At 33.8% G+C, this 12513-nt stretch overlaps 1 protein-coding gene across 4 annotated transcripts in view; it reads left to right on the forward strand.

The window, feature by feature from the left end:
* TRPM7 (transient receptor potential cation channel subfamily M member 7) overlaps positions 1-12513 on the forward strand; it is a 116602-nt gene that overhangs the window by 79002 nt on the left and 25087 nt on the right. For all 4 annotated transcript variants that reach the window (XR_011568896.1, XR_011568897.1, XM_019968844.2 and 1 more), the window contains exons 25-31: positions 360-492; positions 1196-1911; positions 3915-3982; positions 6235-6331; positions 8989-9059; positions 10259-10293; positions 12126-12151. Coding sequence is in view for 2 of the 4 variants with exons in the window: in XM_019968844.2 (XP_019824403.2) it covers positions 360-492; positions 1196-1911; positions 3915-3982; positions 6235-6331; positions 8989-9059; positions 10259-10293; positions 12126-12151 (1146 nt within the window). In the remaining 2 variants the exon portion in view is untranslated. The remainder of the gene's footprint in view (positions 1-359; positions 493-1195; positions 1912-3914; positions 3983-6234; positions 6332-8988; positions 9060-10258; positions 10294-12125; positions 12152-12513) is intronic.

The following is a 12513-nucleotide window of genomic DNA, read 5'->3' on the forward strand; positions in this document are numbered from 1 at the left end:
TTATGTATGGCTTCAGAAACAGTAAGTTGTTTAATAAGAAAACATTTGCAGATGATTTACATGATCTTATGAGCTCTTATTGACTTCCCTGGTGGCTCAGACAGTAAAGCGTCTGTCTACAATGCGGGAGACCTGGTTTCAATCCCTGGGTTGGGAAGATCCCCTGGAGAAGGAAATGGCAATCGACTCCAGTACTATTGCCTGGAAAATCCCATGGAGAGAGGAGTCTGATAGGCTACAGTCCATGGGGTCACAAAGAGTTGGACACAACTGAGTGACTTCACTTTCACTTTCATGAACTCTTCAGCTAAAGTTTATCTTTATGTCTTTATGTTTTTTTTTTCCTTTTCCCTCCATAGAACTTTTTTTAACGGAAGAAGATCAAAAGAAACTTCATGATTTTGAAGAGCAGTGTGTTGAGATGTATTTTAATGAAAAAGATGACAAATTTCATTCTGGGAGTGAAGAGAGAATTCGTGTCACTTTTGAAAGGTTCAGAAACTCTTTAATTATAACTGATTTTATGTCAGAGTGGGTTCTGTTAGTTATGTCTCTCTTACATGGTCATTTTGCAATTTGTGTTTGTCAAACAAGTAAGTTTAGTAATGGTTTTACATTATATATTGGGAGACAGATCAGTTGTTTACTTCATGTAAGTCAGTCAGTCTCTTAATGTTTTTGGACCCTTGTTACAGGGGGCAGAAAAGAGTTAATATTCTTTACTAGTTGGTGGAGAAAAATTACTGTTTAATTATTTTAAATAATTATGTCTTAATTATTATATCTTTAATTATTTAAAACATGTGTTTCTTTCCATTAGCTTTGCTACATTCTAAAAGTATATGGTGTTTGTGTAGTTACAGTAGTGGTAATAATAGTTCTATATTATATGTAGAATATAGAATATGTATATTCAATATATGTAGCTGAATACTCTTGTGTTACTCTGATGTGGGAATAAATAGCCTGTGGCACAAAAGCGTGTTTTGAAATCTTGTATTTTTATTGCAATAGGATTTTTCTTAAACATAAGGTATGCCTTGTTATAAATGAATAATTGTACAAGATTTTATATTTTACCTTGTTTGAGTGCATGTAAAATTTCTTTTTACCAACATCATTTATTAAGATTACAGAAATAATTTCTAAACTAATAATTTTTAACATTTGTAAAATGCCTGTGTTTCCGTTACAGAGTGGAACAGATGTGCATTCAGGTTAAAGAAGTTGGAGATCGTGTCAACTATATTAAAAGATCGTTACAATCATTAGATTCTCAAATTGGCCATTTGCAAGATCTTTCAGCCCTGACTGTAGATACATTAAAAACACTCACTGCCCAGAAAGCTTCAGAAGCTAGCAAAGTTCACAATGAAATCACACGCGAATTGAGCATTTCCAAACACTTAGCTCAAAACCTTATTGATGATGGTCCTGTAAGACCTTCTGTATGGAAAAAGCACAGTGTTGTAAATACACTTAGTTCCTCTCTTCCTCAAGGTGGTCTTGAAAGTAATAATCCTTTTCTTTGTAATATTTTTATGAAAGATGAAAAAGATTCCCAGTGTAACATATTTGGTCAGGATTTACCTGTAATACCCCAGAAAAAAGAATTCAATTTTCCAGAGGCTGGTTCCTCTTCCAGTGCCTTATTCCCAAGTGCTGTCTCTCCTCCAGAACTGCGACAGAGAATACATGGAGTAGAAACCTTAAAAATGTTTAGTAAAAATCAAAAACCAGGCAGTTCATCTAACAGTATACCACATCTATCATCCCCACCAACCAAATTTTTTGTTAGTACACCATCTCAGCCAAGTTGTAAAGGCCACTTGGAAACTGTAACCAAAGATCAAGAAACTGTTTGTTCCAAAGCTGCAGAGGGAGATAACATAGAATTTGGAGCGTTTGTAGGTAAGTTTTGAAAAACTGATATTTGTCGTCAACAGTATTTTTATAAAATTATGATTATCACCATAGAAATAAAAGTAAATTGCTGATTAATAAAATTATGTAATTGTGTGAAAAGTGCACTATCTTTTCATAGAATATAGTCCTGAAGTTTTTAAAGGAATCAGAAGTAGGGGAAATAGGTTGAATTGGGCTGTAATAGTTATATTAGCACATAACCTCTTTGGTGCAACTTACTATGATAGTGATTGTGTGGAAAACTTATTTGTACTCTGTCTTTTCTTTTCAATGTAGGATAGTCTCTTAATAATCAACTTTCATTGAAAGAACTAGAGTGATGTGTAAGTAAGTTTCAAATACTGAGGGAAAGAGGAGGCTAAAAGTAACTGGCAAAGAACAGTGTTTTATAAATAGGATGACCATATAGTTTTTCATTCAAACTAATACACCTTTGAGAATGAAAGGTTATATTACTTATATTTACATTAGGACTATAGGGAAAGCTAAGATTCTGCTTGAAAAATGAGTATTTATGGCCAACCCATTTATGTACCCAGAGGAGAGCATTTCAGAAAGGAATGATTCAGTCTTATACCTCACCTGAAATAAAATGAGGACTGAAAATATGTATCTTTTGGCAATGATAACATATCAATGACCTTGGTGAAAACTGTTCTGGTGAAGGAAGTGATGTAGGGAGAAGCCAGATTATAGTGAAATATAGTGTGAATGGGAGGAGAGAAAGTAAAGTACCAGTGGAAAGGGGGCTGCTCAAAAACTTGGCAGTTAAGGCAAGAAGAAAGAAATAAGTAATATTTTGATTTGTATATTTAAGGCTTTATTTGTTTTGTTTTTGATAATGGTTTGTTATTTAAATGTTGACATTATGCCACATGAAAGGAAAAGGTGAAGAGAGGATGCTTTACAGAGCTAACCAGATCCCAGATATGTGTAGAATAACATATCTAACAGCCTTCCTCTTAGATTATTAAAGATAAAAAGTATTTAAGAAAGAATTCTTAGAAAACAACTGGAGTTGTTTGTGGACATAACCAGAGTGTTCCAAGGATTGAAGGAGGCCCTCTGTCTCTTTGGGTTTGAATTTTTCCATGAGGTGGCTTCTTAGCCTTGTTTTTAACACCGTATGTAGCTTCCCAGCCTAGGAATTTACCTAGTCATGGAACATGTATAGAGATTGTTCAGAGAATATGTTACATCTATGTGAAGTCTCCACATTAGGGCCAACCCCATGATTTATCTAGGTACTGAGCATGCTGGTCTTTATTGCTAGACTGTGGTTTATAGAGACGATTTTTCCTACATTAAATATATCCCATTTCATTTTTAAAAAACACATTTTAGTCTATTTGTTAATATATTGCCACTGGGATGGATACAGATATCCTTACGTTTGATGTCTGTATATGTAATATGCATGTGTCATATGTATAATAAGCATCTTAATATATAATGCTTTTTTATTGATAATAAAAGCTTCCCTGATGACTTAGACGGTAAATCTGCCTGCAGTGTGGGAGACCCGTGTTTGATCCCTGGGTCAGGAAGATCCCCTGGAGGAGGGAATGCAACCCACTTCAATGTTCTTGCCTGAAAATTGTGTGGACAGAGGAGCCTGGCAGACTATAGTCGCAAAGAGTCAGACACGACTGAGCGACTGACACACACACACACACACACACACACACACACACACACTCTGATAATATAATGATTGTTCCCCTCTTCTTTTAAATTTTAAGCAATTCACTTCATATCACTTGTAGGACTCTTAGGATCCTGTTACTATAAACTGAACAGCTCATGTTCTCCAACTTTTAACAAGTATTTTCACTATCAGGAAAGCTACAGAAAACGGCAGAGCCATCAAAACTACTTACAACATAACGTAAATCATGTGTTTGAATAGACTAGGCAATCAGATTATTTTGATAGATCAAAATAAACAAGTACTTTTTGTTGTAATATTTCTCCCTCCTCTTTTTAAGGACACAGAGATAGCATGGATTTACAGAGGTTTAAAGAAACATCAAACAAGATAAAAGAAATGTTATCTGTAAGTAAATCCTTACAGCAGTGCAATTTATTTGGTTGTTTTGGGGTTTAGTTCAAAATAGAATTAAACATGTTTTTCAGTAAAAACAGTTTTAGCAGAGACCATCCATCATCATGATGATCTGAAATATGTTAAGCTCAGCAGACATATTTCTTTTCCTCCTGTATTTCCTGCCTCTGTTAATAATGTCAGCATTCTAGTTTACGAGGGCAAACTTGCACTCTTACTCCTCCCTTCCAATCAACAGCCAGGTCTAACTGGTTTTGCTTCCTAAATGTTTTTTTAGTACTTCTGCTTCTCTTCGATTGTTAGTAGTAGTTACCCTGACTTAGGCTGTTATTCTCTAACTTATACTTCATTGAGCTCTTAATATATCTTTAACAAGGTGTTACAGCAACAGTTGAAAGAATTTATCATTACACTCTGATGGCATCATTTTGATGTTATGAAGTACTTGTTATATATGGGAAATCATTTAGGATAAATGGACATTTCCTAGTGGGAAACGGTAAATGTTAGGGTTTCCCCACAGATTGCACCTTTTAACAGTGACCCTATTAAATGAGCTTAAAGCCAAAATATACTGAAAAATTTTAAGTGTGCAGATAGCTTCCTGCTAAAAACAAAAAGAAATAAGTTTCTCTGAGTGGCAAGAAAAGTGGTGGCTATGTTTTCAGTTTAACAATTTTGAGTAACCTACTTAGAGAAAAAGAACTATGCTAATAGAATAATGAGTTCTAGCTCATGTTGGTCAGAGACTTTGAGTTCTTAAACATTTGTGGGTTACATCCCTTTGAAAATCTAATAAAAACTTTAGATCCACTCCAGGAAAAAATGCACATATGTTTCTGCTTTTAAGGTATAGAGTTTACAGATACCTGAAGTTCACTCTTCAGTCCCATACTGGAATTTCTGTCAAACATGATTCTATAAAATTGATGTGTCACTGCATCAAAGAGTATATCAAGGAAAGTATTTAAGCAAAACAGAAACAAAAAATAACTAGAACTGGTTCCAAAAGAAGCAACTAAAATCAGAAAGGAAATTAGAGTTGCTTTGTGACAAAAGGAAGATTAACACTTTTTGTTCGCTAAGTAAATCAGCTGTAATGTGAAGAATGTGAAGCATCAAAGGTAGAAAAGTTTAATTTTCTTGAGATATGTTAAATTTGTTAATGAAAGTAATAGTTTATTTTGGTAGTAATATTTTAAAACCCATTGTTTCTGAGGGGTGGTAGAGGTTTAGAAATATTTTAAAGTCATAATAGTGTGACCTGTTTATAGTTAAAAAGAAACAAAATGAATTTATCAGCTTACCCTCATTAGTTTAATGAAATTCATTAGTTCATCTGGAAAAATGAATAGGTAAAAAGAAAATGAGGGGGAATTAGTTGTTAGATACTAAAATATCTATACAGGTGGTACAGTTGAAACATGAATATTTAGTAAAACATTTTAATGACTCTGAAATAACTCTTCTACAAATTAGAATTTAGTAAGGGTAAAATTAGAAATCAATGAGAAAAGGAATGCTTCGTCAGTAAACACACAAATTGGACAACTGGGTGGAAATTTGGAAATACCTGTTTCATATCACTTTATAAGCTCAATGAATTCCAGATTTAATGTAAAAATTCAAATCATAAAAAAACCTAAGAAAATAGAAATATTAAGTCAGTAAGTCAGGAATGCTTTTTAAACAAATATTAAGGGAACGATGTAGAGAGATGAGTACTTAAAAATATGAAGCACAGATACATCTTAAAAAAATAGAAATCTGACAAATAATGATCAGATAAATCTTTGGTATACAAATCGCTTATACAGATCAATAAGAAAGCTACTGAAAATCCCCCAAATAAATTTCCCCTCCACTCCTTTACCTTCCAAATTGTTATCACTTTTAATTTTAGTGTAAAATAATAGTTTTTTTCTTTTTTAGGTTAACTGATAATGTTTTATTATTTTCCAAATTGTTTCCTTTTTTTTCCCAAACTTTTTTATGAACTTGTATTACTATGGAAAAGGATTCATTCAGGTGGATTTATGAACAGTAAGCAAGTAGGTTATTTTGATGGCAGTTTTTGAGATTGATATTGAAGAAAATAATTGTAACTTGTAATATACTCTTTGGAGTCCAGGTAGATTAAAACATACTGAGCTAAATACATCCAGAGACTCTTATACTACTTAGAACAGTGATTTGAAATTTAGTTAAATTGTTTTAAAATTGTGTATGTGTACCCTGTGCAGAATGATATTCCTTCTGAAAACACTTTGAAACATGTGAGTTCTCACGCTGGATTTACTGAGTGTCACAAAACTTCTATTCCTCTTCATTCAGAACAAGGTGAGTGTTTTGACTACGTGAGTTATATTAAATAAAAGATATTTTATGTATGTCACACACCTGAGCAGTGAATGTTTCAGGAGTCAGAAAATGAAGATTCTGGTCCGTCATTGTTGCTCTCAACCTTGAATAGAACATAATCTTAACATTCTAATAGTTTTTCTTTTTTAACCAATTGTTTAGTCCTAAAAGAAATGCAGACTTACTTTTTACAAATCTGCTGATTTTAACTTTTACGAATGCATCTGCTCTGTTTTAATCTGTATAGTCATTTAGTCAACTTGTTTTTCTGATTTAATCTTTAAAAATAGCTAATACATTTATTGACTCAAAATTAAAATACACACAAGCACTTGGAAAATCGTTGTCAGTTTCTCACTTTAGCCCCATACGTAACTACTGTTATTTTTGCTTTTCCTCTAGAGTTTCATGCTTATATAATCATATATGACAATAAGTCTTTTCTGCCTCTCATTTTTAATACAAAATGTAGCATACTGTACATGCCCTGAACCTTTAGTTTTTTATCTAAAAATCAAATGGCCTGGGGATGTTTCCATATCATGCTTTTTTTTTAGTCATAGTTATCAATATTATATGTATATAAGTTTATTGTTACCTAAGTTTTCAGTTAGGTACATATAATCTTTTTAAGATTTCTTAAGAAAAGCAGTACTACTATATCGCCCTCCCCATCATTTCTCCTTTCTCTTCAATTTAGGTTTACTCTAGGAGTGCAAATGGGTTTAACATTCAAATATAATTAAGGCATGATGATAACAAATTAAAGGAAAAAAAATTATCTGATCATCTTAATAGATGCAAAAAGGCTGACTTTGATGAAATTCAACATCTGTTCATGATTAAAAACTCTTAGCAGATTAAAAATAGAATGGAGTTCCTTAATCTAAATAAAAGGTATCTTAACAAAAATTTACCACAGATACCATACTTCATAATGAAATATTAAAAGCCCCAGAAGGGAAAAAGGATTTTGGCTTTTATCATTTCTATTTAACATTTTAGCCAAAGGAAGAAAAGGAAGAAAAATTGGTAGAAGGATTGAGAGGGAAGAAATAAAACTCTTATTTTCAGATAACTTGGATATTATTACTAACATTAGAATGCCTGTAGTTTTACATCCTCGTGTTTCAGTTTTTGGCAGTATCTATTGACCTCCCAGTAAAGAAGATAAGGGCTAGGATTATAGCAAGAATTTGAAATCAGGCCAAATGTCCATTAATTGTAGTTTGGTTAAACAAATCATTGTATGTCCTTTGTATGAAGTTCAATGTAGCATCCAAGTAGAATAGAAGAATCTTCTGTGTATTGATACTGAAAGATCTCCAAGCTTAAAGTTCAAAATCCAACAACAGGGACTTCCCTGGTGATTCAGTGGTTAAGACTCCATGCTCCTGATTGAGGGGGCCTGGGTTTGATCCCTGATCAGGGAGCTAGATCACACATGTCACAAGTAAGAGTTTGCATGCTGCAACTAAGACCTGGCACAGCCAAATAAATATTTTTAAAAACCACCAACAAAAAAAAGTCTGTAAATTAATTTTAAAAAAAAGTCTGAAGATATATGATTAGCATTTATGTTTAAATAAAAAAAAGGAAAGGCAGGGGTATATATACAAACACAAAGTATCTGGAAGGATACACAAGAAATTTGGAAACAGAAAGAGCAGGGTTTTTTTTTTTTTTTATACTATTCTGTTTCATGTTGCCTATTCACAGAAAAACTGAATAATTTGGATATCCTGTCAAGAGACCCACGGGCCTCGTGTAATTCTTATGTTTAGCACTGTTAGGGAAAGGATACTTAGCCTTGGAAATTTTTATATTATGCCTTGAAATGCTTGTGTTTCGTTCAGTTCAGTTCAGTCGCTCAGTCGTGTCTGACTCTTTGCAACCCCGTGAATCGCAGCACACCAGGCCTCCCTGTCCATCACCAAGTCCCAGAGTTCACTCAGACTCACGTCCATCGAGTCAGTGATGCCATCCAGCCATTTCATCCTCTGTCGTCCCCTTCTCCTCCTGTCCCCAATCCGTCCCAGCATCAGAGTCTTTTCCAGTGAGTCAACTCATTGAGTCAACTCAACTCATGAGGTGGCCAAAGTACTGGAGTTTCAGCTTTAGCATCATTCCTTCCAAAGAAATCCCAGGGCTGATCTCCTTCAGAATGGACTGGTTGGATCTCCTTGCAGTCCAAGGGACTCTCAAGAGTCTTCTCCAACACCACAGTTCAAAGGCATCAATTCTTTGGTGCTCAGCTTTCTTCACAGTCCAACTCTCACATCCATACATGACCAGAGGAAAAACCATAGCCTTGACTGCTGCTGCTGCTGCTAAGTCGCTTCAGTTGTGTCTGACTCTGTGCAACCCCACAAACAGCAGCTCACTAGTCTCCTCTGTCCCTGGGATTCTCCAGGCAAGAATACTGGAGTGGGTTGCCATTTCCTTCTCCATTGCATAGAAGTGAAAAGTGAAAGTGAACGGACCTTTGTTGGCAAAGTAATGTTTCTGCTTTTGAATATGCTATCTAGGTTGGTCATAACTTTGCTTCCAAGGAGTAAGCGTCTTTTAATTTCATTAGTTGGTATTAAAAGTTTGTTTTAGTTGTAAAACTTTTTTTTTTTTTAATTTTCTCTTAGTGGAAAGTAGCAGCAGAAGGTCATCTGCAGAAGAAACTCATGAAGTAGATTCCAAAGCAGCTTTGCTACCGGTTTGTACATTTCAATTAAACATATGCATAGTATAAAATCATATTTATTAGAAAAGAGCTAAAACATGGTGATATTTTATTTGAGATGATGTGTAGCTTTAAAAAAATTTTTTTTTAACTGAAGGATAATTGCTCTACAGTGTTATGGTGGTCTCTGTCATGCATCAACATGAATCATTCATAATTACTTATATATATATATATTTATATATAATATATATATTTTGAGCCTCCCTCCCTCTTGAGCCTCCCTCCCTGAGCCACATCCCACCCCTGTAAGTTACACAGAGTACCAGGCTGGCTCCTTGTGTATAGCACCTTACTAGTTATCTGTTTAACACATTATAGTGTATAGATGTCAATGCTCCTTTCTCAAGTCATCCCACCCTCTTATTCCCTCACTGGGTCCACACGTCTGTTCTCTACATCTGCACCTCCATTTCTTCAATACTATTTTTCTAGATTCCATATATATGTGTTAATATACGATACTTTTCTTTCTCTCACTGACTTACTTCACTCTGTATACAATGAAATAATACTCAGCCACAGTGTAACATAGCTTATAATTAGATGGAAAATGTGTTAAACATTAAAAATATGGAAAATACTTCTGAATTGACCTTGGGAGACTAGATAGAATTTGAAGAGATTATAAACAACTTACAGTTTTCCAAAATCATGAAATGTATGATGATTCAAATTCAGGAAACATGAGTCCCAAACTGGGAAAGTAACAATAAATTGACACTTAGAAACGTAAAACAGCTGAATAAAACCCACCACATACACACATAATATGCCTGTTACTAGTGATTTCTTCGTCACAGTTTGCATGATTTTAATTTTTTTTCTTTATACTTTGATACATTTTTCTTTTGGCAGCAAACACATTTTTTTCAGAGTCATAGAAACAAATGTGTATTTTAAGAAGAGAAAATTGTTAACCGACAACTGTAATTATATTATAGGAAATAACACTTGTAAAATTCTTTATTCTACTTTGTGGAATGGCCTTATGGTAGCTTTTATAGCTATTTTTTATTCTATTGGCTCAGTTGTATAAACAAAATTCATAGTAACTTCTCAGCCCTTTATTCATAAAACGTATTATAGGATACAAAGCAGAGATAAACAGTTATGCTTTGTCTAGAGACTTTTTCTTTTAACTTTTCATTTGTGTTTGTTTCTGTCTAAAGGACTGGTTACAAGATAGACCATTGAATAGAGAAATGTAAGTAAGCCTTGTCTCACCGTTAGTGTGAAAAGTACTCCAGTTACTGAATGTTGTCTTTTTTCTGCTCTTTGCATAGTAATCTCTTTAATACTTCTTGCAAGTGTTGATGATTTATTTTGGGATCTCCTGTCTTTACATTGAAAAGATTGGGGAATCATTTGTTATGAGTCAATGTATATATTTTATGATTTTATATAATTATACTATAATTATGTGCATATTGTAGTCACAACTTGACTAAGATTTTCCTTATAATGATAGAATTATGATTTTATTATTTAGTCCTATTTCCAGGTTTCTTGCAAAGACCTAGTTTGACACCTTAGTTAATTTCTCTGCCCATTGTTCCAATCAACAAGTCTTTCTTCTTGCCTTTGGAAAGCTTAGGTGATTAGAGCAGTAATACACAGTGTACCTTAGAAAGCCTGCATGCAGGGAAATGCCCTAGAAAGCTGATGTGGTAGAAACAGAAGACCATCTGACAAGTAGTCATCCCGAGAAAGTAAAAAATTTCAGTACAGATTAAGCATAAGAATCAAAGATTATGTGTTTCCCAGCCTAGAAATTAGTATTTTAGGATTCCAAAGGACATTAAAGTAATCTTGTTTTGATACCTATTTGATATAGGAAGCATGCTTAAGAAGGGAAGCCAGTTTGAGGGAAATTATTATATATTATACAGTGTTTAGCCTATTTCCTTCTCTATATCAGACATAGATGCGAGAGTATAGAGAAGAAAATAAACCAGATGTTACATATGTATGCAGCTGGTCAAATTTTGGAGATATCCTGGTCCTGACTGGTACTTGAAAGACCTGTTTATAATGAAACCGCTTCAGAGAATAAATGTCTTTTGTAACTAGAACTGTAGGGTGTAAGTACAGATTTGGTACTTAAAGTTGGTATTAGTTTAGCTAATGAGAGAAAATTGAATTACAGAATCTTGACCCAGAGAAGTACCCACAAAGGTAGAGTTGGCAATACTCTTTGGGTGGTAAGAAAAGAGTGCTTTATCAATAGTAGAGAAAGGGCTAATGCTCGGTCAGAGTATTTCCTGTAAGAAAATATTTGTGTTATTAAGGTGAAAACCAAACATCAGAATCAGAATGTTAAAGCTAGAAAGAGATTACCAAGTTTCTACTTCTTCTACTCTATAGGTCCTTTCAGGATCTAGTCCTTTAGTCCTGAGCAAAGCCACATAACTGTTTAATGGGAGAACGAAGCTTCTAATCCATTTTCTTTATTCCATTCCACTCTCTTTTCCACTATACCTGTCTCTCTAATCTGGACTGTAATCTGTGGGATTAATAGACCCTCTACTTGGTACCAATATATGTTATAAATAAATTATGTTCAACATTGGAAAGAAATGTTTTTCAACTTTAGCAGTTGAGTTTTGCAAAATGATGCTTAATTACTATTCTTTCAGTTCTTTGCCTATCAATTCTGTTGAATTTTTATAGTCTTGCACAGTCATTTCAAGGCATTGTATAAAAGTACTGGAGTGAACCTCTATAATAGAGGAGTCATGGAATATATTACTCTATTAGTACTCAACCTTCAGTTTGGCTCCAGACTACTACTGATATTTATGTAGGCTTGAATTGGAGGTATGAGTTATTGATAATGGGTTTATACATATCTGTGTGTGAATTTGATGCTAACTTAAGGGAAATGGCAAATACTCAAACAAAAATGAATCTGAATCTCAGAATTATTTTAATAATGTTATATTAAGAATTTATAATAACTTCATAAAATAAAGTTTTATGGTAGCCAAAACTAAAGCTGTAACTTAACTTATTATATTTTTTGGTGTTTTCCTTAAGGCCGCCTGAAGAAGGAACCTTAAATGGTGAGTGTGCAGTAAATATAATGTGAAAAGCTAAGGATTGTATATAATGTATTTTATTTTAGCAAATACTAACATTGTCCTAGAAAAGAAATATTAGGCTTCGTATTTGAAAAAAGCCAAGGAAGTAGAAAGTTGTTCCCTCAATTCATTTCTCTTTATTATATGTGTTTCACAAATATGGTAATTCACCATGTAAATGATGATCTTTTTGCAGTCTTCCGACTTCCCTTCATCCTTGCTGCCCAAACTGCTTCTTCCTTATATTCCCTGTGTTACTGAATGGTACTCTTTCATTCAGCTAGGTGAAATCTGAGAGGACGGTATTCTTGACCCCCTTGACCTTGCACTCACAAAGTCCTATT

The sequence above is a fragment of the Bos indicus genome, chromosome 10 (genome assembly GCF_029378745.1).
Source record: "Bos indicus isolate NIAB-ARS_2022 breed Sahiwal x Tharparkar chromosome 10, NIAB-ARS_B.indTharparkar_mat_pri_1.0, whole genome shotgun sequence".
Lineage (NCBI taxonomy): Eukaryota > Metazoa > Chordata > Mammalia > Artiodactyla > Bovidae > Bos > Bos indicus.